Source organism: Callorhinus ursinus, unplaced genomic scaffold (genome assembly GCF_003265705.2).
Source record: "Callorhinus ursinus isolate GAN/ISIS: 27379988/994484 unplaced genomic scaffold, GSC_fseal_2.0 scaffold18, whole genome shotgun sequence".
Taxonomy (NCBI): domain Eukaryota; kingdom Metazoa; phylum Chordata; class Mammalia; order Carnivora; family Otariidae; genus Callorhinus; species Callorhinus ursinus.
In genome coordinates, this window is record NW_027397080.1 from 28341965 (window position 1) to 28369270 (window position 27306).

Sequence of the window (27306 nt, forward strand, 5' to 3'; positions counted from 1 at the left end):
ACCACTGGCTCTTTATTTATAGCTCAAGAGAGCGCATGCAACACGCCATCACAGGACTACAAGGGCATAGCACCCCCCCTCCCCCTGCCGCCCCCACACTTTAAAGAGGAACCACAGCACCCCAGGGAAGTTCCCAAGAGTCAGAAAACCCAATGACCGCGACTGCGGGGGTAGGGGGGCACCCCAGGTGCTCCACTTGATTTCCTCTGAAAATAGACCACTCCCAGCCCAGGAGGTAGGGGCTCAGAGCCTGGGAGTTTGTCACTGCTGGTTATTAACCAGGCAAACCGGATCTCCGATTTGCCAACTCACACCTGAAGGTAAATGCCCTGAATCATCCAAAAGTCCCTGACCATCCAACTTTTCTGTTTCCCCTTATGGATCGTAGACCTGGGTGTCTCAAACTTGATCGTGCCCAAGAATGACCTGGGGACTTGGTAAAACCCAGATGGCTGAGGCCCACCGCCCGAGATTGTGGTTCAGCAGGTTGGGGATGGGGCCCGGGACCCCCGTGCTTCTGCCGAGCTCCCACGTGATGCCCTCCCTGCTGCTGGTCCGGGACCACACTGTAAGGAGGGACTAGGAAGCCTCTTGCACCCAGAAGAGGCTGAGGATCCTGTATCAAACTACCCGTCCTGACTTAGAATTCAGAAAACACTCCCTGCAATGAAGGTCTGTGGTTCTGCAAACCAATTCCTGCCGCCCCCCTCCCTGACACACATACACACACACGCACACATGCACTCCTGTCTCCCAGAAGAGGAAAGGTGATCGTGGAGGTGATGGCGCCAGCCCCTTGAAATCCTAAATGGTTTGCTTTTCCGGCTCCTCTCAGTGTCCCTCCCGGCACCCACTTTCCTTGCTCTTCTGTTGTCTTATAAACACATTCCTTGCAGGTTACATGTCAGTTCACTGACTTTCCTGCTGCAAAGCGAATCCCATTCAAGGCTGTGCCCACCCTTTAGCACTAGATTTTATTCGGTGTGTTGAATATGGCTTCAAGTGAGGATCCATCTCTGCGGTGGAAGGGGTCGTGGCCTTGGGATTTGACTTGTGGTTCAGTCACCCCTCAAGGGGCAAACGAAGCTGTCACTTTTCCATGAGGCTTGTCCCTCATACTCTATGCCCCTCAGCCCATTCCCAGCAGGCTTGGGGGCTGCTCTTCTCATGGCCAGATGAATCCCAGAAAGGAGTCCCGTGGGAACCGTGCGCACCGCTGGGGAATGGTGTAAGACTCCACAGAAGGAATGCAGGAGGGCACGGGCCACCCGCCCAGCATCTACTGGTTTCCACTTGGCCTCCTGCTCAGCTCGCCCTCTGGTTGTATTTTTTTGAAACTCATGAACCCCACCCCAGACCAGTACCACTTACACCTCCTCCCACTCTGCCTCCGCACCCAGGATCTGTACCTGCTGCCTCGGGCTGAGTCCAGAACAGTTCTCCAAACTTCTTTGACCGCAGAACGCCACCTTCTCTTTCCTACAGGAGCATCTCCTGGCCCCAGTGTTGCAGGGGAAGGAGCCTGAGTGGTGATTTTGACAGATCATTGTCAAAGAACAGACTACCTACCAAAATTACCCTGGAAAACAAATTAGCCAACACTGGGAGCTTATTATGTGCTTGGCACTGTTCTAAACACGCTATAAGGATTTTACGTTTACTTCTCACAACATCCCTATGACAGGCCAGTCATTATTCCCATTTTACAGATGAAGAAATCAAGGCACAAGTAACTTTCCTAAGGTCACCACGGTGGTGAGAGGTGGAGCAGGCCGTTTGTCACCAGCAGCATTCCCCTAGTCGGGAGGACGAGGGCAGAGTTCATGCCCAGCTGTACATTAGGGTTGCCTGGGGGAGCCTTGAACACACACGAAGCCCAGACACAACCCAGACCAATGAAACCAGCACCTCTGCAGGTGGGCCTGGGCATCATCCGTACCTTTGAAAGTTCCCTAAATTATTCTAACGGGCAGCCAAGTTTGAGACCAGTGGACTGGAGCACGAATCTGCCAAATGATAGCCTGTGGGCCGAATCCAACCCGCAGCCTGTTTTGGGGTAATCTGCAAGTTAAGAAAGGTTTTTACATTTATAAATGGGTTTTAGAAAACCAAACGAAGGATAGTAGTTTGTAACATGTGAACGTGATATGAAATTCACATCTCAGCTTCCATGAGTAGTTTTATGGGAACACAGCCTAAAATATTTACTTGCCCTTTATGGTAAAAGTTGGCTGAATCCTGGATTAGGGGGAATTGACTTCTGTACTAGCCAAAGAAATCTGAGATAGACCTAAGGAAGAACTTCTGGGCGGAGAGGTTTGTTAAACACTGAGGAGGGCTCTGGGATCTCTAACTCTGGGGTTAGGAGGTTTTTACCCACCTGCCTTTGCAACCACGAAATGAAGGTAACTAGGGCAAAGAGCTAGGGCCTGAAGGTCCAATCGCAGAACTCCCCTGCTAGATGGGGATGGTTCCGTGGGGCCTTTCAGCTTTGTCCTGACCTTCTGTGCTTTCCTTTGTTGATGTCCCAGGGCCATCTGAACTGTTAGCCCCCAGACATATGCGATGCCAGCCATAAGCGATGCTGTGTTTCCTGCCTGCAGCCCACCCCCCCCTTAGGGTTCTATCACATTCTCAAATCAGCCCCCCCAGTGAAGCTCACACAGCATGGGTATTGTCTGGTGTAGTCTTAGACAAAACTGCTGGTAGGTTTGATCCCCAAATCGCCGTCTTTGATCTCTTTTAGTTCCTCTGCCCCACCCCCACCCCTAAGATTCCTTTGCCCGTAGAACTTGAATAGGGAGACATGAGCAAGGGTATTTGGTCTCTCCTCAATCCGTCTGCTTTGCTTGGTGCCAGACCCCTGACCCTGACTGATTTTCCCATGGAGTAAACAGCGCTGGCATCGAGGGTGTGGTTCCTCTGGCAGGTGTCCAGGCCAACGAGGAATTTGGATGGGGAGGGCTTTTGTCATTTGCAACCTGGTTTGCCCTGGACCAGAGGGCTGACCAGCAGTGAGGTGCCAGGTGTGGGGGTGGGGGGTTTAAGTGGCTCTCCTGGGGTGGCCCCTAGAGCCAGATCTGCGTTGGGGTAGATGTTCTGGGTGGGCATCGTGGGTCTAGCTTGTGGGGGGTGGTTTCAGAGAACACCTTGACCTCAGAGGTGCCCCCATGCCTCAGTAGGCTCTGCTGCAGAAGTGTGGGGTGGGGGTGGGGTCTAGAGATGGTCTGTGGGAGGCCTGAAAGCCCCTAAGGCAGTATGCAAAGTGGGTGCACATGCATGATGCGTGCATTATTTTGAGCCCATGTCGGCATTCGATTCTCAAAGGGCATGAACTACTGTGAAACTAAAGAAGCTATAAGAGCAACGTCAAAGTGCATGTCCTGGGACTGGGTGAGCAGAGCCACGGAAATAGAAGGAACAGCACTATCGTTTTCCCCAAACACATCCTATCTCAGATTACCAGCTCCCAGAGGGCAGCGGCCAATCTTCCCAAATCATGCCTTACCAGCAAGCAGGGGCTTAATGCAATGCTTTGTTTTTAAAGATGCTACACCTTTGTTCAGGGAAGGAAGAGAACAGCCTGTTACTGCAGACCTCACCACCGTGAAAGGAACTCCCTGGGAGGGCTTCTTTCTCACTGAAAGCCATGGAGAACTTGGAATAAGTCCGTGGTCGTGGAGAAGCAAGGATGCGGGCCCAGGAACCCGACAGGCTTGGCCCTGGTGCAGATTCCGGCTCGGGCATTTACTCCCTAGGAACCTGGGTGCTCTCAGAGGGGTTCCCGCCAGCAGCAGCAGCATGCCCCCGAGAGCTTGTTAAAAATGCAGAATCGACCCAACCAGACTCCGCATGCTACCCAGATCCCAGGGATTCTTACACAGGTTAAGGTTTGAGGAGCACTGATCTGGGACCCTGGACAAGTCCTAACTAACTGCCTCGGTTTCCTCACCGGTAAAACGGTGATAATGCCTCCTTTGAAAGGTCACTGTGGTAACTAAATGAGATAACGTACGGCACGCGTTTAGCACAGTGCCTGGTACATACAGGTGTTCCGCACTCATCTCCTGGGGTGCTCTGTCTCTCTGTTTCTTTCCCTTTCTTGACGCGCTCAGAAACCTCTTCGTTGTGTGACTTGAAGCGGTTGCAGTGCTGAGGTTGGGCAGTAGAGGGCACTCTCGACATTGCCAGCGCGGAGCATCAGGCCACCAGGAGGCGCAGGCCTTGCGGGGCCTCCGGGGGCGGGGAGGTGGGCGCAGGTGTGCTGCAGCTCGGCTCCTGGGCCAGGGCTCCTCTCCCGGGGCTGAGGGTCCCGGGCTCGAGCCTGCAGCCTCGGTCATCGGGTCCCCCATCTGAACTCCCACTGCTAGTTCTAAATAAATCGCCCGGCTTCTCCAAACCTCGGCGCGGGCGCCGGTCCCCAGGCCGGTGGGGAGGCGCCTCCGGCAGAGCCGCTAGACGTTGATGAAGGATCCCTGGTCGCCGTTGGCCGTCTCCGGCTCCACGCAGCGGCCCTTCCTCCGCGTGACCCTGCGGTTCCGGTGGAATTTGGCGTAGCAGCGCAGCCCTGAGCGAAGAGAGGCCAGGGGGTCAGGGGCGCCCACCGCCAGGGCCCTCCCCTTCCTTCCTTGCGCCCTCTGGGACTCCCTGCACCCTCTCACCACCACCCTACGCTGCCCTACAACCCACCCACTCTCCCAGGACAGCCTGAATGGGCTTTAAAAAGGCGATCATTGGGGGAGAAGGGAAGGATGGACAGATGGGGCACGGGGTCTATTTAAGGCCCCCCAAACTAGTCTGTGTGATACTGTAATGGTGGGTACCCATTACGATGCATTTATCAAAACCCATGGGATGTACGATGCGGATAGTGAATGCGAATGCAGATTATGGACTTTATCAAGGTTGGTTCCTCCACTCTAATAGCAGAACCACACTAATGCAAGTAATAACAGGGGGACTGTGCAGGGGGAGAGGGTATATGAAAACCGTGTTTTCTGTGCCACTTTTCTGTAAACCCAAAACTGCTAAAAAAAAAAAAAGTGGTCTATTAAAAAAATTTGTAAGGGAATGCAGAGTCTGCTCTCCCCTATAAAACCTCCCGTGGCCCCCCCTTGCACTCAAAAGGAAATCCAAACTTCCTACTCTGGCTTACAAGACCCCCCGGGACCTGGACCTGCCTCCTGTCTGCCCTCTTCACTTCCCACTCCCCTCTTCATGAGCTCAGCCACACTCAGTCTTCTTGCTTTTCCTCAATAGCCCGCCGTGTTCTGCCTCAGGGCCTTTGCACTTGCTGTTCTTGCAGCCAAACTCCCCCCCCCCCAAGCTCTTTGCATCACTGGCTCCTTTGTGGCCCCAGCCATGTTCTGCCTCAGGGCCTTTTGGCCCAGCAGTAGGAGGGTTTCAGAGCTGAAGCTCTCTCTGTCATGACCACAGGCATCCCCTGAGATACATGGGTAGACATAATTTTTATTCAAGGCCTCAGAAGGCCACCTCCTCTTGGTGGTGGGGGCAAGGGATGTGAGGGTGGCCTGAGCAATCCCTACACTTCAGGTTAGGAGTTGACCCCAGGGAGAGAGGACATTGACACTTGAAGATTCACTTACGTCACTACCAAGAGAATAAAGGAACTGCTGTGAAGTTTGTGCTTAGGGGCCTAGAATTTACACCTGGGTCACTGGGCATCTAGACATGAGGTCACACAAGTGGCACTTGGAACGGGGCAGGGGATTCATGAGCAGGAGTGCTTGGTTTCCACAGAAGCCCTTCCGGAACCCTCCACAATCAGGCTGGCCTTGACTGCTGGACTTCAGCCCTGGGCCCCCAGAAGTCCTCAGGACTCTTGTTCCTCATGAGGGTTCCCGACATCACCTAGATCCCTCTGGTGTGGCATCTTGGTGACAACCTCCTCCTGGACCAGCTTTAATGAGCTGCCTGAGCTGTCATTTCCATTCTTCTTTTTTTTTTTCTGGAGCCTGAGTCTCCAGGGAGGAAGCAAGAGTTTCCTCCAGGATTGACCAGTGCCAGAGGGATCAGAGGAAATGAGCAGACAGGGCTTTGGATGCAGATATATCTTTTGGATGCCTGCAAAGCTGCCGCCTCCCACCCAAGGTCCAGGGGAGGAAAGAAGGAAGGCTTCCTGGACTCAGTAGGGCCACATCCCCCTCGCCTGGGTGCCCGGGTTGGACCTGGAGGCCAAGGACTGTGATTGGGCCTCAGCACTGTTCTGGACTCCGTGGACTAGAGTGCCCTCTGGCCCGCTCCATGCCTCAGTCTCCTGCTCTGTGAAATGGGTCCCCAACCCTGCACACAGGTAACAGAAGATAGTTTCCCAGCATCGCCTGCCCCTCCCACCCCTGCCTGCCTCCGTCCCCTCACCTCTCTGTCTCCACTCCTGCCCCTCAGAGTCCTGCAGCCAGACCATGTCATTCTCCAGCTTAAAACCTGCCTGTGACTTCCAATTATAAATCAAAAGATCCCGTGTGATCCTCCCCACCGGGTTCTCCCACCTGGCCCTGGGGCCACCTTCTCTGTTGGCCACTGTGTGCCAGGCCCACTCAAACACGCCAGCCCTGTTCCTGCCTGAGGTCCTGGCTTCTGCCCTGCTTCATGCCTGGAGCTCTCCCTCCCCGTACCCCATCCTCACCTGGCTGGTTCTGCTGTTCCCTCCTGTCTGTCCTTTCTAAAACAACTCTGACTCCTCATCACACCACCCTGATTTTTGTTACAGCCCTTATTTCTTTCTAAAGACATGTCGTCTCTGGATTCGCTTACTATCTGCACATCTCACTAGAATGGAATCCAGAGGGGCGGTTTGCCTGTTCTCTTTGCGGCTGAATCTAATCTCAAGTCTCCAGAATGGTACTGGACACATCGTGAGCACTCAATACATATTTCTTGATTGACTAGACCCAAGTAGCTTTATTGCTTGCACAGCAGATAATTTTTGAGGCTCATATGAGCAAAAATAGGGCTCGTATCTAAGGATGGTTAATAGAAGGACCAAGATCAAATTCTCCAAGTCAGGGCATATGAACAACCAATTAGCTACGGAATGATACTGAGTAATTATTGTTCATGTTTGTTTGTTTGTTTTGTTTTCCTTAGAGAGAGAATGTGTGTGTGCGAGCAAGGGGTGAGGGGCAGAGAGAGAGGGAGAGAGAGAGAATCCCAAGCGGACTCCACACTCAGTACAGAGTCCAACAAGGGCCTCAATCCCACAACCCTGAGATCATGACCTGAGCCAAAACCAAGAGTCAGATGCTCAACCGACTGAGCCACCCAGGTGCCCCGGTATTTTATTTTTCAGAATACTTATCTTTTAGAGATATATACTGAGGGGCGCCTGGGTGGCTCAGTCGTTAAGCGTCTGCCTTTGGCTCAGGTCATGATCGCAGGGTCCTGGGATCAAGCCCCGCGTCGGGCTCCCTGCTCGGCAGGAAGCCTGCTTCTCCCTCTCCCACTCCCCCTGCTTGTGTTCCCTCTGTTGATGTCTCTCTCTCTGTCAAATAAATAAAATCTTTTTTTTTTATAAAAAGAGAGATATATACTGAAATATTCACAGATGAACGATCTGTAAACTCCCCAGAGTTGCTTCAAAATCATACTGGAATGGGGAACTGAGTGGGGGAGAGACAGCGCAGACTGGCAGTGAGCTGGTAAGTATTGAAGCTGAGTGATGGGAAATGGGGGTTCATTATTGCAAACATGAGTATTTGAAGTTTTTCAGAATGTAAAATTAAAAGTATCCCCCCACTTTTCTAGCTGTGTGAGTATGGGCAAGTCGCTTAATCTCTCTGTGCCTCAGTTCGCTCAGGTGTGAAATGGGGACGGTCAGAGCTCCTTTCGTGGGATGGTTGTGAGGATGATCGTAATGGGAGTGAAGTGCTCAGCACAGAGCCTGGCACGCCTGTGGGGGCACACCTGGGCAGGAGGGCACGCCCGCTGCAGGTGGGAGCTCAGAAGAGCTAAGGACATAGCTGGCCAAGTGCATCCCCCCTGGGACAGGGCTGGGAAATCCACCCCCCAACCCCTCATTCTCACACTTGGAATGCCTCCCCTGGGGTAGAATTCTGGTGTACCAGCCTTCTCAGATTTGATCTTATATAAAGAGATGTGCGCCTCTCCTCCCTTCTCCCACCCCCAGATCCTAGGAGATCATGCCAGCTTGTATTTCAAGAGGCGAGAAAAGCAAATCTGAGAAACGATGCCAGGAATCAAGACTGCATGAGTTCACAGACTGGGAAGGCACGGAGCAAAGCTGTTCTTGCTCACGTCTTCAGCTCCTGAGGGATCCCGCTGCCCTCTCCTCTGCCACAGGCCCCTGGGCCCGCCCTGCGCCCTCCGCAGGGAAGCCTTGGCCCCCATTCCGCGCAGAACCAGCTTGGAGAAGAAGGGGTTTAGTGGCCCTGGGAACACAGGGGCACCCCCCCCTCCCCGAGAGAGTGGGGCTCACCTTCCATACACATGCAGTCATCAAAGCATTTGTTGTTGAAGCCGCGGTTGTGGGGCGTGCAGAGATGCTCTCGCAGGTCACAGCAGGTGCCTGCCCACACAGCGAGGCCACGGTCAGCGGAGCTGCCTGGACCCTCACCATCCCCCCCCTCCTCCGGCCGACGTGCACACGGCCCCGCTGGACGCGAGATCCATCATTTCCATGGCAGGGCCGTGCCCTGGCAGGGTGCGCCATCTGATGCACAAGGCTCCCTACCGGGACCACCGAAGGATAGCATGGCCAGGGCCCCCGGGGGGCCGGTGGCAGAGACCCCAGCTGCCCCAGATGGGCAACTGATAGATCATGGGCGGAGCGAAGGCAGTGTGGGATGGCCTCCCAGGGAGAGGGGGCGGAGCAGCTGGGGGGGGTGTGAAATCAGCTTGGAGCTGGGAGGGGCCTCGAGGATCATTGCCGCCAACGTCTTCTTTGACAGATGGGGAAACTGAAGCCCCTCGGGGAGCAGCGGGAGGGCCCCAGGGAGGCCCCAAGGAGGCCTGAGGCAGCGGTTCGCCCCCCACAGACCCAGTCAGCTCCTAGGGCGGCTGCCCAGTTGGCCCAAACTCAAGCCTTTTCTTTCTGCTCAGGGTGAAAACAATGGTTTGGAGAGGCAGCAGCCTGTCCGGGAGCTGGTGGTCTGCCTTAAACAGCGCCGAATTGCTGCTTTGGTTGCTATTTTGTGGAATATTCTGGCCGCTGAATTAACAAGCATGGCACTGTGGAAGTGGGCCGCCTGGGTCCCCCCCCCCCCCACCCCCGTGCTGTCCGGAGGTGAGGACAGCAGTGAGCTGGCGGCCTCCAGTGTTAGCACCTTCAGGAGCCTCCGGGCCGATGTCACACTGGTTCCCCAGCAGCCCGACCCCCCAGCAGGGGGACCAGGGCCTGGCCGGTCCTGCCCAACGTGGCCTCCGTCAGCAGGCAGTCTTGCTCTGGAGCTCCCCATCGGGCTGCTGAGACTGCATCACAGGTTTCTGGATCCATTCCTGCTTCCTCCCCCCTTTTGCCATTCACAGGCCTTCCCTCTTCCCCCAGAATAAACCTCCTGCACTTGGAACCCCACCTCGGCATCCGCTTCCCCGGGGGCCCGAACCGACCCAACAAGGGCCAAGGGCCAGCAGTCCCAACGTCAGGCCCCTTGTGTGTAGACTGTAATGGGCGCAGCTGCTGTACAGGGAGGGTGTCATGACGGCATCCCCCCACCCCCCACCCCAACAAAGCCCGGCAGTGTCATAAGGGGACGAGGACAGAATTAAGCCCGAGCAGGCGTTAGGAGGAAGAAGTCGAGAGAGGGCTCATCCTGACTTGAGACAGCATGGGGCAGGGGTGAAGAACCACACCGAGCCAGGTATGAGCTACCTCCTCGCTGTGTGGCCTCAGCCGAGACACTCAGTCTCTCTGAGGTTCGATTTCCTTGCCTGAACACTGGGGATGAGAGAGGCCCTTTCTCGGGGTTGCTGTGAGGGTTTAATACAGGACGACAGCAACTCTCAGTGGAGCGGTAGCGCTGATTGTTATCATTCGTCCTCCCTAAAGGGCCGAGGACCCACAGGCCCTGCTCGTGGGCCTGGCGACAGCCCCACTCCTGCACGGGCTCCCCTGGCACCCAGCCTCCTGCTCTGAACGTGGGTGCTGCTTGGGTACCTGGCAGGCAGTCTTGGTGATGGTTGCATGGCTCCCCTTCAGCTGGTGATGTTTCGTCACCATCGCTGGAGAGTTTACCCCGGTGTTTCTCTGGGGACAAGAAGATGTGTCGTCAGAAGCTGACACCCAGCAGAGCAGCGAGACTGAGCACAGGGGCTCATACCGCCACTTGCTCTGTGTTGCGTGGATAAGACTCTCTACCTCTCTCTCTGCCTTAGTCTTCTCCTCTCTAAAATGGGATCGATAGCAGGGTAGACCCAACCGCTCGTTTTTCAGGGGAAAATGAGTTGGTAGAGGAAAACATTTGGCCTGCGATCAGCACTTGATAACAGCATTTGCATTTTGGGAGTTAGTCCCAGTTTAGACTCCATGCCCTTCCACTCTGGACATCTGTAGGTCAGTGGGGCCTCCACCCCAATAGACAGTGGGCGGAGGAGGGAGCCCACGCATGGGGTGGCTGGGGAGGTGGACATACCTTTCTTCTTAGCAGAGGGCCAGACTTCAGGTTTTAAGTCTTCATAATCAGTCCAGTCGAACAAGGCCATGTCCAGTGTGGGCATCACCTCCCCATCAGGCCTGGGCTGAGCCTGCAGAAGGGGCATGGAAAAGAGTGAAGTTGGAGCTCCCAACAGGTGGGAGCGGAAATGTGGGACCCCGGGGCCAAAGGGCAAAGGAGGGACTCCTCAGAGGCCAGCTTGTCCCCTGCTGGGCAGCCTGAAATCCCAGCCCCAGGGACAAGGAACAGCTGCCTGAGGCTCGAGCTCCAGGAGCCACCATCCTGTGGGATGGTATGGATGCAGGCGGGTGAGTTATCCCTTGGGCCCCTGGGGGAGGGTCTGGGAAAGCAGTTGCACCTGCTCAAGGTTTCTACACCTGTGTTGTTGAGGGGAGCTGGATGAAGCCAAGCCATTCACTTCCCTACCCCTTCTCTCCTCCGCACAAGTTATCAGCTCTCTGTGGCCCATGAGACCACAGCTCAGCTGGGCTCACAGCCCTGGCCAGCGGTCTCAGGGCTGGATCAGCACACGGTAGGACACGGGCAATAAAGGCATCTTCTAGGGCGGGGTTCTCAACCAACGGGCTTCCGGGGGCCTTCAACAGTGTGGATTGCCATGTATTCCTTGGAGATGGTCCCTAGCTTTTATCAGACTCTCGAGGGGGTGGGGTGCCTGGCTGGCTCAGTTGGTGGAGCATGTGACTCTTGATCTCGGGGTTGTGAGTTCAAGCCCCACATTGAGTATAGAGATTACTTAAAAATAAAATCTTAAAATAAAAGAACCTCAAGGGGGTATGAGACCCAAAAGGGAATAAGAACGATCTACTGCTTAAAAAGTTTTATTTCTTCTATACATATACTTTACTGATCATCTTTTTTTTTTTTTTCTGATCATCTTAAATAATTTTATTTGGAAAAAAATTCAAAGGGGTGCCTGGGTGGCTCAGTCGTTAAGCGTCTGCCTTCGGCTCAGGTCATGGTCCCAGGGTCCTGGGATCGAGCCCCGCATCGGGCTCCCTGCTCCGCGGGAAGCCTGCTTCTCCCTCTCCCACTCCCCCTGCTTGTGTTCCCTCTCTCGCTGTGTCTCTCTCTGTCAAATAAATAAATAAAAAAAGAAAAAAGAAAAAATCCAAAGCCACGAAAGGGGTCCAAGAAGGATGCACCTCTTGTTGATTTTTTATTTATTCATTTGAGAGACAGAGAGACTGAGCGTGAACAGGACCGGGGGGGGGAGGGGCAGAGGGAGAGGGAGAAGCAGACTTCCTGCTGAGCAGGGAGCCCGACGTGGGGCTCCATCCCAGGACCCCGGGATCAGGACCTGAGCCGAAGGCAGATGCTTCACCGACTGAGCCACCCAGGTGCCCCGGGGACATGGTTTTAAAAACTCTCTGGCCTTTTGGGTATGTATCAAATTTTCCCCCGAGGTCCCCGCTCTTTTCCATGCAGAGCCAGCATGATGAGCTGGTGCTTGCTTCCTTGCCCGTCCCTGGAGTGAGCCCCCAGGACCACGCTCTCCCGGACAGCAACAGTACTTTCAGGACAGAGGGAATGCTGGACCATAGCTGAGCTGGACGGGCATCAGGAGCCCTGGTTCAGTGGCCTCCACCAACTCCCTCCCATCTCCGGGCCTCAGTCTCCCTGAATATACTCTGAGGCTGTTCTGGGACCCCTTACCTGGGGCCACAGGGATGTGACGGGCAGGATCAAGGACTCTTCTGTGGCAGGTGCTGCCTCAAAGGTGGTTAGGTAGAGTATGGTGGGGGCCAGGCTGGTGGAGGACTCCTCCATCATGGCATCCAGTGCCTGGTCTTCGGAGGGTTCTGCTTTCTTCATCAGGGAGCTAGGACCTCGGACCACGGCTCGGCCTGAGACACGGAGGGGGAAACACAGGGGCTTTATCTGCTCACCGCCCTGTAGCAGCCCACAGCGAAACTCACATTTCCAACTGCAAGCGGGGAGGTGGCAGGGACCATGTGATAAGCCATCGGCTCAGCCAACATTCCTGCTGTCCCCCTTCCTGGGGAGGTGGAAATGAGGGACTGGGGTGGCAGGGAAAGAGGAGGGAGGGAATGTCTTGAATGAACTTGTGGTGTTGTTGGGGAGACAGCCCAAGGAGTCTCTCTCTAAAGCAACATTCCAGCAAGTTCAAGTCTGGGTTGGTGGGTGCAGCCAGGGGTGCAAGTGCAACAAAGGGGAACTAGTGGGATTAACCACAGAAGGCTTCCTGGAGGAGGTGAAGTTTGAGGAGGGGAGTCACGTGAGGAGGCTAAGAGGCATTGCAGTGGGGGAGGAGACTTTGAGAAGGTAAGAGCCGCCGCTTATCACGTGTAAACGAGTGCTTCCTATGTGGTGATAACCATCACCCCTGTTTATTAAGCACCTGCTGTGTGCCAGGCCCCTGGTGTATGCTGGGTCCTGCCTTACAAGCATTATTTCATCTAACCATCGTAGGAACTCTTAGGAGATGGGTGCTTCTTCAGTTTCACCTACAGGGGAGGAATCTAAAGCACAGAGAGGTTAAGCAGCTTGCCTCAGGACACACAGCCAGAGGACAGCAGAGTCTGGATTCAAACTCAGGTCCATCTGAGCACAAAGCCAATGCTTTTTAACCACTGATGCCACCTTCCAAGACCCATGGGCATTGGGGTAGGCTGCGTGTGATGGGGAAAGAGTGTGCAGGGTTGGGGGTGATCAAGAACAAAGGGAATTTGAGAGAAGCTGGGGGGGGGCAGGCTCATCCTTACCTCTTTTTCTCAGGCAAGATCTGACTTTAAGGTTGGTTGGGTCCTTTGGGGCCACTTTGCCCTCCAGAAGCGAACCCCAGAGAGTAGAAAGGGGACTTAGGGACCACTGAATCCACTCCATTCCTTTTATAGACAAGGAAACTGGGGCCCAGTCAACTGGAGCGCCACAGCAGGTTAGCAGGGCTGGACCTGGCCTCTAGACTTCCACTGTCCCCTCTTCCATGCACCCAACACATCGACTCCCTTAGGAGGGCCCCCTTGGCCTGACGGAGCTTGGGCCTGGAGCTGAGCCAGGGATGAGTTCATGCTCCGAGGATGCCAGGGTGCCGTCCCCAACCTGAAACGTGACCTCCAGGGGTGGGAGGCTACGTCGAAGCTGGGGTCTCTCAACCGTGTTCTGTCCACTTGGGGGGGGTTTCAGTAGGCCTGGCAGGGAAGCAAGCCCCAGCTGATGCAGGTGAAGTGGGGGCCGAGTCTCCATCACTCTCCTCCTACAGAACACTTGCCCCACATTTGTGGAACTTGGTCTGTCCAGGAGGCTGTCTGGTCACTTGAAGAGACTTGGAAGCCGAGGTTGCCTGGGGGCCTTGGGGCCTGGTGAGACAGGAGGAGCCGCCTGGATGGAGCTGCTGTTTGTTCAAGGACTCAGTGGGCAAAGGGAGGGGGCAGCTGGGGCCAGGGGGCAGTGGGGCCCTCACAGGGATTTGGGGATGTGGGGGAAACTTAAAAGAAGGTGAGCAGGGCTGCAGGGGAGCACCCCAAGAGACACACAGGGCAGAGGCAGGAGGGATAAGGACATCGCATCTCTCCCTGGGTCATCTGTGTCGGGGTCGGAGGCCGGTGATTCCACGTCGAGAGCGAGTTGAGAATTAGCTACTGCTCATTGCCCCTGATGCTTGCCAGGTGCCACTCTGAACATCTAAGTCATCTATGAATCGACCCTGAGGGTAGCTGGGGCCATTATCCTCATTTTGCAGAGGGAGAAACTGAGGCACAGAAAGGTGACCTGCCCAGGGCACATGGCCAGTAAGTCGCAGGGTCACAACCCGAACTTGGGCAGACCCAGCGTCAGGTTTCTAAGTGCCTGGTCCCCGCTCTGGGCTTCAGAGTTGATTAAGTGATGTGCTTGGAGGGCACCGGACTAGTGCATCTCTCAGGTCGGGGCTCATAGTGGGGTGGATTTAGGTCAGACACAAGGTAGAACTTCCTGACTTAGGAGGATCGTTCATTGTTAAGATGGAGCTTCAAGAGCTATGTATCCCTCTCTTCCCCCATTCCACCACCAGGCCTCTCCCAGCTCCCTCCCCTTCCCAGATCACTTTGACTTTTGAGAGACCCCTCCCCTCCTCTGGGGGCTCACTGCCTGCCCTCTTTGGGGCCTCTGGATATCTTCCCAGGGTCCTCACATCATTGACACTTCACTCACGGCCTCCCCCTCCTGCTCGGAGAGCCCCCTTGGCCATTTGGGTATGACCTTCCCCCATCCCCCCCACCCCTCCCTTCCAGGGCAGGACCCCAGCCCCCGCAGACCTCCGCCACCTCTGTGCAGCTTCAACCTCTCTCTGCGCCTCTTGTGCTCCCTGCTGCGTTTCTTGACCCTCTCTGACGCAGGAGACCGGTTCTCCTTCTCAGGGTAGGGCAGTGCCAGCCCCAGGAGCAGCTCCTTGTCCTGCACCAGGCCTGCAGGACTCTGCCCAGGCAGCAGCTCCCCTGCCCCTGGCAGCCTGGAGGCCTGCCTGGTGGTGGAGACCACAGTTCCGTCCTGGGCCCGGCCGGGCATGCCTGGGCCCCGCTCCTTCTTGCCCAGGCCCCGCCGGCGGTGGTGGCTGGCTGGAGGCATCCACAGTGCTGGGTCCTGGAGGTCGATGTGATTCTCAGGAAGGTTCTGAGCAGGGGTTCCAGGTCCCAGGGAGCCTGCCAGGCTCAGCTCCAGGAGCACCAGGAGGGTGAGGAACAGCATAGGGACAATGTGGGTGCTGGGCCCAGCCATGAGCTCTGGTCTGGAAGAAAAGCAACACCACGAGTAGACAGCTTAGTAGCCCTCCTCTTCTGCTTCACTTCCAAGTCCCCTGGCCCACATTATTAGAGCCCGGTGTCTCTCAACAGGGATGGAGGACGACTTTGCCCCCAGCGGACATTTGGCAATGCCCGGAGACATTTTTAGTTGTCACAGCCGGGTGGGGCCGCTATTCCAGGGGCTGGGGCCAGGGATGCTGCTGGATGCCCCACAGCTCACAGGATGACCCAACCATGGAGACTTGCCGGCCCAGAGAGACCACAGTGCCAAGGCCAGGAAGCCCTGGTTTAAATAGTTTAAGCAACATCCAGCTTCCAGATGAGTCTAGAATCCCTCTCTCCACACTCACCTCTGCCTTTTGCCAAGTCCCCCAAAATGAGCTGAGTCCTTCCAAGCTCAGAAATAGGCCTGTCATCCCCGAGGCTTGACTCAAAGCGTAAATTCAAAGGAACAGAACAGCCTCTCTGAGCATGTGCCCTAGGCAGGACTCAGCTTTAGTGCTTCGTGGGAATTGATATCACTTTGTCCTTTCGACAAGCGTCTGAGTGGCTCCTAGCATTTTCTGCAGCAGAAGTTAATTGGCGTCCTTGGCATTGCATGTCTGTGCTCTGAACCTTGCTCACGGCTGCCCCAAGACGGCGCAGTCACGTCCTTGCTCCTTTCTTTCCCTCCAAGGGCCCGGCCGGTTCTGACCCAGCGCTGTCCCTGCTAGGGCTGAGGAACTCTGGAAGCTTGGCCCTGCCGCCTGCTGGGTGGGGTGAGCTGACCCTGACTTACCCTCAGGATCACCCCCCATTCTCCACCAGAAGTGGGGCCTCCTCCTGTGGGATGAGGGAGTGACCCCCGGATGTCCCAGAGGACCTCGGAGCTAAGGCTCATGAGCCCTGTGGCTGGGGTGCGGTGGGGTGTCTGCTGAAGTCTGGAGACCTCCCCTGCGGCCCTCCCCTGCGGCCCTCCCCCACGGCCCCCACCTCTGTACCAGTCTCACGGCGTCCGGACACGTTTGGCACCAGGCTGGCCAGGCTGATTGAATTTTTATGGCCTCCCCGGGCCTCCTACGTATCCCATTAGGCAGGCAGAGATGCTTACACAACAATTTCCTTGTGATTTGCAGGCGTGGGATCGCCCAGGGCTGAGGAAAGGTTGGTGGGCCTGTGATAATTCCCAGCATCTCTCCCTCCAACCCTCTCAGTTCCTGCAACTCTCTCCCACCTCACCGCTCCCCCCTGCACCCCCACCAGGTTCATCGTTAGCCAACTCCCAGCGAGGCCCTGGGAATGGGCACGGGCAGGGAGGGTAGGTAGGACAGGGAGGCCGGGCCCCAGCCGGGCTGACCCGCTCTGAGGGGGTGAGGGGCCGGAGGGGGGGGTTAGTTCCTCCCACCTTGCCTGGTCCCCACCATCCTTTACCCTGCTCTCCCTTCATCCCAGCCCGGAGTGTGCTGGGCCTCTGGAGGCCCAGGCCCTGTCCCCACCACTGCCCTCAGCTCTGATCTTCCTGGAACCATGGACTGAAAGAAAGAGGCTGCCCTATATCCCCTCCCACCTCGGGAGCTGCACGCACGTCCCGGGAGAGCCTCAGGAGCTGTGTGGGACCGTGGGATGGCTTGGGGTGACAACTCCAGTCTCATCACACAGTCTTCCGTTCCTAAGACTATACACCCTGCAGCCCCGGCCCGCTCTCCCGGCCGCCTCATGGGCCACAAGAGGATTCTGCCCCCTCGGCCTCACCTCCAGCCTTTCCATAATGAGGGCTCTGGAGGCCCAGCTCAGGCAGCCAGGCCCACGCTCCGGAGCTCCTGAGCAGCTGGGCGGGAGGAGGGGCCCATTCTAAAGGCCTGTCAGTCAAGTATTGTTCTGCTCCCAGGAACCCCTCAAACCCCGTTTCCAGGCCTGAGGCAGATGCAGGCTGCTCTCCAGGCTGGCGTTGGCCAGACTTCGCTCTCTGTGTGGCTGAGAAAGGCTTTGAGGCTGTGTGGGATGCTGTTCCCCGCCCGGCCCAGCCCTTCTGTCTCGCAGGGACAATAGCCCCGGAGGAGAAACCCACAGAGCGCCCTCCTGGGAGGGAAGCTTTGGAATCCCCCCTCCTGCGGTGGGAGTCGGTGAGGCAGGTCACTCCAGAAGCGCAGGAAGAGCCCAGCGAAGCTTGCAGAGAAGGAGGGGTGGGCTGAGCCACGGGCCTGTGCTTGACATGAAGCTACTCAGTGACTCCCAGAGCCAAGGTCTGAGCTCGCTGACCCGCCCCTGGGGCGCTGTCTCAGCGGATGGCCCCTCCTCTGCAGAGCCCAGAGAGGAAGCCTGTCCCCACACCCTCTGGCATCACGAGCCCATCCGTAGCCATCTCTCTCTCTCTCTCTCTCTCTCTCTCTCTCTGTCTCTCTCTCTCTGTTTCACTGAAGTCCTGTTGCCAAGACTCTTCCAATGGCTGTGGGTCTGTTTAATGTACCCCAACTAATTTCAGGGCCATCTTTGCTCCCTCCCTCCCTTTGTACCCCAAAACTCATGCACGGAGCCAGCCGGGGGCCAGCAAGAGGGGGATTTGGGTGTGTATTGCTGATGCACCCCGGGGGAGCCGTTCCTCTGCCCAGACCTTCTCCGCACCATCCTGCCCCAGACCAGCCCATACTCCTGAGAGATTTCTCTGAGCCTAACCCTCGCCTGCTGAAAACTGTCCTTGGCTCCCTTTTGCCTTCCCATTTGACCATGGACTCCTTACCTTGGCACACAAGACCTTGTATAATGTGGCCCCGACCTGGCTTTGAAGCCTCGGCTTCTACCCCCTCCCCTTCACAGCCAACCAGAGACTATTCCCTGGGCCCCAAACACACCCCTTCTTTCCTGTCTCTATTCTCACTTGGGCTGTTCCCTCCACCTGGAACAACCTCACCTCTCCACCCCCATCTCCCTCTGTCCAAATCCTGCCCATCCTCTGGGGCCCATCCCAAATGTCCTCTCCTCCAGGAAGCCTCGTCCGTCCCCCAGTTATGAGTGCTCCCACACAGCCTTGTCCAGCTCTTGAAGACCTCCCGTGCTGTCTCGTGCTGCGGCAATCAGCCTTTTTTTTTTTTTTTTTTTAAAGATTCTGACTGGACAGAAAGATCCTACAGGTCTCCATTCCACTCTTTCCTCTGTTCCTATCCCATCTATAGGACCCTGCAAATAATAGGCACTAACTATGGATCGGGATGGAAGTAGGTTGAGCACAAACTGACAGCCGAGCAGAAGATCACAAATTCTCAGGATGTGTGTGTGTGTGTGTGTGTGTGTGTGTGTGTGTGTGTGTGTTTGAGAGAGAGAGCTAGTGCTGGAGTGAGGGCTGAGGATCCTGGCACCCCTCTGCCCTGATGACTACATGGAGCCCTCTCTCCAAGCCCAAAGGATTTGTACGCAGATCTTGGCACAGTCCAGCAGCCAAGATGCCAGCCTGGCAAAGCGCCACTCAGGAATCATGGGATGCGACAGAAGTGGTGCCAGGGATCCACGGCGATGAAGGGCTCCAATCCATTTCTGTCACTCTGGAAGCCGGTTGGAGGCTGCATCACAAAGCGCCAAGCATCCAGGCAGAAAGGGGCAGCAGGTGCCTACCTCCCCCCAGCCCCGTCAGCCCTGGACGGTTCTGCCTGTGGCTTCCTCATCAAGTCTGCTCTTCCGGGGCTGGGTCTGACCCCGTCCCCAGCAGTCTGGAGGAGAGCTGTCGAGGGACATCAGGACCCATCCACAGCCCAGAGACGGCCCTCGGCCCTCTCATAACTGAGATCTAAGTGACTTACTAAAAGCAAAACAAAACAAAAGCAAACGTAATCATCGGATCCGCTGTTTCCTGGGGAAATGTGGGGCCCAGGCTCTCACATGCTGATTTCACCCACTTCTTACAGAGTCCTCTTGGCTACCCTGCACAGCGTGCCATTTTCCACATTTTTACAACGAGGAAGCTGAGACTCTGGGCAGGGGGCGGGGTAAGCCACACATCCAAGATGATGCGACTCACGCCGCGCACACAGGACAGTCCTTGCACACCCTGCCCGTGCACTGAGCTTCATCAGGGGTCCCCTGCCTCCCCCTCATAATCTGTTATTGCTGTGAGTGCAGTCAGGGCCCAAGAGAGGGACCAGACACTGGCAGCTGGGGACAGAGGGGAAAGAGCTGACCTCATGTCCTTAAGCTGTCCCTACACGGTGGGGACAGCTGACCTGTGAACTGTTGCCATCCAAAGGCTGCATGTGCAAATGAAGGCAATTAATTGAGCCTGGAGTAGGCTTTGATTCCTGACCCCTCCGCCACCAACAGACGGGCATGTGGGGGCCAGGAGACTGGGGGGACTCCTGCCCCACCTGCCTGGCAGACAAACTGTGGAGCTGGGCTGCCCCTGGGCATCCCAGGACAGCTGTAGGGCTCACATTCCTGCTTTGTTGATCAGCTCATCCGCTGCATGGTGGGTTGGGGGATGGTGGGTTGGGGGCGGGAAGCAGGGGGGAGGTGGGTGGGGGTGGGAGTAGGGCAGGCTGAGGGGCATCCGATGGGGATCTGGGCCAGGAATATCAGTGATGCTCTGATGGAGCCGAGGATTATGGAGCTCAGTCCGGGCTGTGAGCCAGACAACCACCCACTGGGAGAACTTGGCCCATGAAGCCCTCTCCCCGACTCTGGGTCTCCTCCTCACATGGGAAAATGACACGTCGGAGCCACCACATTTGATAGAGATGTTTCAGGGGTCCTTTAGATGTTTGACTCTAATGTCACATTTTAAAAAATATATTTTAAACTATTCTGAAAGCTGTAGCAAAAACAGCAGACTCTCAGAGGCATTCTCTGCTCAAATTTGAACATGAGTGTGCCATCACAACTCGGGTTCTCCTGGGTCACCGAAGAGCGTCCCAGGGATGCAAGGTGAGCAGTTTCAAAGAACTGTGCCCATTTGCACCTACTTATGTACCCACTCCAGGATTTTCTGGACGTGACTGACCAAAGCCAGTTAGAGGCCCAGCCTCCTTGGAACAAGAGCAACCCACAACCACTGCATGCCTTCATACCCCCAAGGACGAGTTCTTTTTTCTCACTGATTCGCTTTCAGGCAGGATTGTAAATTGGGGGCATAAGGGTGGTCACCTGGCATGTCTACGCAGGAGGCTGACTGCTTAGGAGAGCTTGAAGTTGTGTCTGCATGAGACGGGAAAATTTTGATTCCGGGAAGAGACTCGTGGTGGGGGTGGTGGGGTGTTCTGTTCGTAAAACACTGCCTTTCTCAGTTTGATGTGTTGGGATTATGAATAAGATTCCATGGGAAATGATTTGCATTGCTCGAAAAAGTTGGGGTGAGGGGAATAGGGGAAGAAGACCACTGGATCAACAGGTTGGGTGGCCTCAGCCTTGTGTGCCGTGCCCGTGCTGGGGAGCCTGGGAATTTATGACTCACAGTGACAAGCTGTCTCCATCTGTCTGCCTGTCTAACTGACAGCCCCCTGTGGGGAGGGGTGACAGGTAATATCCTCCAGGATCTGGAGTAAGTCCCCAGGGGCTAGGAGCATCTCCTGAGGCAGCATGAATTCAGAGGCCGTATTGGTGCATGCTAAAGATAAAGCACGGGGCACCTGGGTGGCTCCATCGGTGAAGCGTCTGCCTTCAGCTCAGGTCATGGGCCCAGGGTCCTGGGATTGAGTCTCAAGTCAGGCTTCCTGCTTGGTGGGGAGCCTGCCTCTCCCTCTCCCCTCTCCCCCTCTCCCTCCTTATGCTCTCTCTCTCTCTCTCTCTGTCAAATAAATAAATAAAATCTTTAAACAAAATAAAGAGCTCCCCCCAACTCCCAGCCCCTCGACACCTCCAGCCTGGGAGCCCTGGCAGCGACTATACACCTGGAACCCTGGCTCAGTAGTGCTTAGGATGGATTTTGTTCAATGCAATAATCATCTCTGGTTTTACGTTCCCATATGTCCATGGAGATTTTAGGAATGTCCTAACTTGGAACCCATCTGTCTGACTCCTCCCTCTGGCGCCTCGTCTTCACCAAGTTGGCTGCTTCCTGGAAGGGCTGGACGTGGAGAATGGAGGGGGCCATCCCCAGGCCCTCCTTCTGCTCTTAGAACTGTGGGGCTGCCCGAGCTGGAGCTCCGGTTGGGGGCTCTTAGAGCTCCTGGGAGCAGATTCCTGTCTTCTTTAGAGGGAGCTGACCCCCCCCGCCCCGGGCTGGAAAATGGGTAATTTTGCTTGTTCAGTCAAAACTGTTACAGCCTAGATGAGAGGAGGGGAGGGACAGGCGGCTCCTAAATTCATGGGCTGGGCTCTTCCCAAGGCATTTTCGGACTAGACTTCGTCCCTCTAGCTGCTCCCACCAGCAGACCTCCTCATGAGTCCTAATGTCCCTATCTGTGAAATGGGACTATCAGCCTGTCATGAGGTAGGATTATTTAGGAGATCACTATTTCTGTGGGCTCTGTATCTGGGGAGGAAGCAGGATCCCAGCATGCATGGAACCCAGGTAGTGTATATGGGGTGGAAGGCAGCAAAGAGGTGCCCACTAGTGGGGTGCTGCCCTGGGGGGTGCTCACTGACATTCTGGGGCCTTGACAGTCTTGAGCTAGTCCCTACCCCTCTCCCTGGCCAGTAGGAAGGGGCCTCAGAAGAGCCAGAGCCCTACCTACCCTTCCATAGGCCTTTGAGCCAACCTGGCCTCACGCAGAGGACTCCGCATCTTGACCCGTGCAGCACCAGGTGTTGAGCACTGGGCGCTTCTCTGCAATGGAGGCTGCAGGGGAGAGTGACACCAGGTGGTCACCACTTGCTGAGCCCCTCTGGGTGCAGTACCTGGATGTCACATCAGCCTCCTCCAGTCTGAAGGAGGAGACCTGGTTCTGCTCCGGAAATTGCCAGTGCGAGCGGGGACACTAGCCCTGGCCCTAGAGAGCTCCCGGTATGATAGGGGAGATCTAGATCAGGTCTTGCCTTGGGACACTAGCATCTAGGGAGGACTCCTAGGTGGATAAGAAAGACACCGCTCTGCCCACAAGGAGCTCTCAGCCCCAGTCCCAAGCTGCCCTTAGGGATTTCCCAGTCTGCTAGGAGAGACCCAGATCCGGCCTTGGAAGTTCCCAGAACATGGGGAAAACATATCCTTTGCTGGAGGGAGATTCTAATCTGTGGGCAAAGACACAGTGCCCTGCTCTCCCAGTGTCCCCACTCGGACCAGGTAGAGAGGCCGCGGGTCTAATGAAAGATCAAGGCACAACCATAACTAGCAATGATTCGAACACAGATGGCGGCACAAATCCATGAAGCTGCGCCAGGGGAGGGCCCCATGGAGCCAAGCAGGAAGAGCTGTGTGACCTTGGGCGAGTCACTGAACCTCTCTGAGCCTCACTTTCTTCTCCTGGAAAATGCCAGGCCTTGTGAGGAGGAGGAGAGGTAAAGGTATATAAAGTGAGCAGTCATCAGTAAGGGCAAAATAAGCATAAGCCCTCCTTATTATGGGGAAGGGAGAGAGAGTGGGTGGCAAGGGGAGGCAGGGAGAGGGGTTGGTCCTGGAAGCATTTGTGCATCTGTGCCTGTGTGTGTAGGGGGGCAAGCGCAGGTGGTCATGTCCTCAGTCCTCAGTGGGGTGATCGATGGTTTCCGTGGGGTGGGGTAGGACAGGCCCAGGCCTGCCTGGAGAGGACCATTGTCTTGGTAAATGAGGTTTGGCTTCCCCACAGGGGCGGCCCCATCTGCTTACATTGTTTCCAACAGGAGCCTTGGGAATTAGCAACCCCCCAAGGCCTTACACCTCAAAAAACCTACGCAGGGGTGTTGAGTTGGGGGGCTCCTCAGAGCCTCCACCCCCTCACCCAGAGGCTCCCAGCTTTGTGCTTCTCTCTCCCAGTGTCCCACGCCCACCTCCTGAGCCAGAGTCCTGTCTCCTGCTACATTGTAGGTAGCCACCCCCCCCAAGCAATCCTCTGGCCCCCCTCTTCCCCAAACTTCATTATCTTGGTGCCCAGACAATTTAACACCACTTTGCTGTTTGGTCAGACCCACCACTTAATCATCAAGTGACAAAATGCTTGCTGTTGGCTCTGGCAGACGCCAGTGTGGAGTGGAAAGACACCTGGTGTCAGGCAGGCCTGGGGATGGATCCTGGCTCCAGCACTTCTTAGCTGGGTGACCCTGGGCAAGTTAATCAACCACTCTGGGTTTCAGTCCCACATCTGAAAGAGGAATGTGTTGTTTGAGTACCATTTATTGGCCATTTACTAATGGGGCCCAGAGCTTTATGCGCATTATCTAATTCAGCCCCTTGAAGTGGGCAAACAGGACTCAACATCAGGACAAAGCTTTGAGGGACTTGCCCAAGGTCACACAGTAGAGAAAGTGGTAGAGCTGGGACTTGAACCCATGGTTACTGACTCCAAAGGCAGGGTCTCTGGCCACTCCTCATGCTACCCTCGGTGACCCATACCAGTGTGGGTGCTGTGACTCTCAAGGACAGCTCATGTGGGGGGCTGTAACCCAGAGAATGACACAGAGACCTTGAAGGACGGCTCATGTGGGGGCCCGTAACCCAAAGCCTGGCACAGAGAGAGCCTCAAAAAACTTGTAGTTTCTACAATGACTTCATCTCACCTGCTCTGGATTCTAGCAGGGGCCTTACCCCTCGTACCCCCACACCCATCCAGTGACATATTCCAGACGGTCAATGCCAGACCATGGCGTTGTGGTACGAAGAGCTGCCAAAGCTGGGACCTGGTGGTGGTGAGGGGCAAGGGCCTCTAGTGGCAAGGGTTCAGCCACCCTCCCATGTCCTTCCTGGGGAGGGCCTGTGCTCTGGTGGCCAACGGGCCCCCTCAAGAGGAAAAGCAGCAGAAGACAGGCAGAGGGGCTGGAGCAGCAAGAGAGGCTGGTGTCATCCGAAAGGGCCAGAATAGGGATGCTCATATGACACCTGCCCTTGGGAACATGCCCAGGACCCCTCTCTGGAGGGAGCTCCTTTTCTCCCCAGGCTGCAGAATCAGGGGAGGCCAGGACGCAAATCTCCGCTCCCCTACATTCCTGGCTGAGACCAATGAAGGAACTCCCTCCAGGTCACCTAGCTAGGAAGCCTTCGGTGGGGATTCAAACCCATTCTGCCGGACTTGGGCAATCACTTCCCTGTCTATAACCAGGCACGGAAATCATCCTCATCTTCCAGAAGGATGAAGAGCCCCTAGTACCACGGGGATTTTCCAGGTGGCTTGCTCCCCCTCCAACCTTCCCATCTATGGTCCTTTGCTCCAGGGCCAACCCTGGATAACCTGTGGCTTGCAATTTTCAGTTCACTCCTAACCCCTTGACCAATGGTTCCATTGGACAGAACATGTGTGCACAGAGCACCTACTGTGTGTACTGGGATCACAAATGGAACAAGGCCCAGCCCTGCCCAGGAAAGGGCAGACCACGAGAGAAAGGGAGGCACGGGGGAGTAGGAGGGCTTCCCACAAGAGGGGACAGCTGACCTTGGCCTGCAAGGAGGGCAGGCTTGGACTGAACGCAGGACAGGGGAGACATTTCAGATGGAGGGAAGAGCCCTGGCAAAAGCTCAGAGGAAGCCAGCATGGAGATGCTCAGCCCTCGGTGGTGGCTGAAACCCAAGATGCAAACGAGAGTACTGTGGGAGGCAGGTTGTTAATTGAGTGGCAACAGGGAGCCATTTGCAGGATTTAGGGCTGGGGAGAGGGGGTGGATTGAGTGGTGAGGAGGAAGGCAGAGAAGGTGGGTGAGGGTCAAGGAGGCTCTGAGCCGATTTCTGAGGGGTCGCAGGGGTTGCTGAGCTGGCTTTCCTGAGGATGGCTATGGCTGGAGGAGGCAGAGATGGCAGAGGGCCCTGGGTTGCCAAAGCTGGGCCTGTCTGCCAGGCAGGATCATGAGCAGAAGGCTGGATGGGGTGTGCCTCCGTCTTTTTTTTTTTTTTTTTAGATTTTATTTATTTATTTGACAGAGAGAGAAAGATAGTGAGAGCAGGAACACAAGCAGGGGGAGTGGGGGAGGGAGAGTGCCTGCGTCTTCTTTAAAGAGAAAGGCTCAGGTTGCCAGCCCTGGCTCGGGCTAAAAACCAGAACTTAGCCAGGAGAGCCTAGAACTTGCCAGCTGGGAGGTTTCCCTCTGCTGAAGTGGCCCTCATTAAGCCACTTGGCCCCTGTCACTGCTGGACTCCTGGCGTGTGTGTGTTGTGTGTGTGGGGTGTGTGTGTGTGTGTGTGTGTGTGTGTCACCTGCTATGAGGACAGAGATGCTATGGTGGTCAGAGGCTCTGGGCAATTATACAGCAGGTCCAGGATACAGCAAGACAATGCCCCCCCGAGGAAAGGAAATGGCTTGTGAGCTAGTGCCATTAAAAAAGAAATCGGGGCAAGACAGAGGTTCAGAATTGGGAATGAGTCACATGGAGGCCTCATGATGAATGACCAGCTGTTGGCAACACTGACACAGTGACACTCATCTCATTTTGGAAGCAGAGACCCTTTTCACTCTGATTTTTAAACTGATTTGAAGACAAGCAGAGAGGAGGATGGAGAAGAGAGGACAGTGCCTATGAGAGCGGGAACCCTGTAATGGGGGGGGGGCTGCAACTGTGACCCCCATGTGGGAGGGGGCCACAGTCCCGTTTCTCTGCAGTGTCTCTAAGGCTCGAATTGGTGATCCATATCCCCCTTGCTGTGGCGCCCCCAACCCCACCCCAGCCAGGGACTGAAGCCTCCCCCATGACCCCCAAGCGTGTACTGTGCTGGCATCCAATCTTTTTTTTTTTTTTTTTTTTCCCCACCGTTCCAACACACGTCCCTGTAGGTAGGTGCTATTATCCCCGTTTTCTGAAGGGGACACTGAGGCTCAGAGACATGCGTTCCTTTGTCCACGATCACTCCCAGGGCCTCTGTGTGCCGGATCCCAGAGGGATGGTGCTGAACCCACACCGGGACACTTCGGCGTGCCACAGGCTGGGAGGAGCGCAGAGTGGAGGAGTGCGCAGGGCAGGAGACCAGATGGAGGCGAAGGCCGGAGGGAACACCCAGTGGAAGAAAGCGAGAAGGAAACCCAAGAGCCCTCACGTCTCAAACGGCTCCTGGCTCTCGCAGGCGGCTGAGACCCGGGTGCGCGAATGGAGAAAAGCCAGTGGGGAGGAAGAGGACCTGAGCCGGGGCCGTCGGGGTTTGCAAAGGCGCGGAACTGGCCCGGACGCGGGGCCACCGGCAGTGCCGGTGGGGGCGCACCCTGAACCTTCTGCCCCCGACATACTTTAGCCCCCCAGGCAGCCTCGAAAGGGGCAGGAGGACACGCCTGCCAGCTCTGCTCGGGGCTCAGGAAGTCTTCGAAGCTTCTTCGAGCGGTGGCCGACTCCCCAGTCCACTCCCCCGCCTTGGAGACCACCCAGAGACTCAGAGACAGAGAGACAAAGAGAGACGCGGTCCCAGAGGGAGAAGGCGAGGAGGAGAGGGGGCGACAGCCGCGACCCAGAGAGGGCGGCGAGGGCGCGCGCGAAGCAGAGTGTCAGAGCGTAGAAAAGTGAGCGTCCGGCGGAAGGTGGGTGGACGCGGGGACCGGGAGCAGAGCCTGGAGACGCCGCGAGGAGCGGAGGCGGCGGACACACAGACCGACGGCTCCGAGGGCGGGGCGGGCAGGGAAGAAAGCGGGATCCTCACCTCCGGCCACAGTTCCCCGCGCGCCCCGCCCCTAAGCGCTCCAGGTAGCCCACCTTTGTCCGGGGCCGCTACCAGGTGAGGCGGGAGGGCGGGGCCAGGGGCGGGCCAAGGCCATGCCTTACCTGTCCGGCCAGCGGGGCGGGGGCCGAGGGGCGCGGGGCCGAGAGCCTGCGGGAGCCGAGCGCAGCGGAGGGCCGAGCCGCGAAGCGGGGACGGCGCAGAGAGGTGCGCGGGCGGCAGGAGGATGTGCCCAGGCTCAGTGGGGCTGGAGGGAAGGGGA

At 56.3% G+C, this 27306-nt stretch overlaps 1 protein-coding gene across 2 annotated transcripts; it reads right to left on the reverse strand.

Annotated features, from left to right (window-relative positions):
- Nucleotides 1-11: 11 nt before the first annotated feature.
- DRAXIN (dorsal inhibitory axon guidance protein) lies at nt 12-27251 on the reverse strand. Of its 2 annotated transcripts, none has more exons than XM_073903345.1 (7): nt 27149-27251; nt 14903-15372; nt 12303-12493; nt 10608-10719; nt 10133-10222; nt 8456-8545; nt 12-4567 (listed from the first exon to the last, which is right to left on the reverse strand). In XM_073903345.1, the coding sequence occupies exons 2-7, from the start codon at nt 15360-15362 to the stop codon at nt 4455-4457; spliced, it is 1056 nt and encodes a 351-aa protein (XP_073759446.1). In that variant the 5' UTR covers nt 15363-15372; nt 27149-27251; the 3' UTR covers nt 12-4454. The 2 variants fall into 2 exon arrangements, with proteins under 2 accessions (XP_073759446.1, XP_073759445.1); XM_073903344.1 differs by lacking the exon at nt 27149-27251 and adding an exon at nt 22024-22106.
- Nucleotides 27252-27306: the final 55 nt, after the last annotated feature.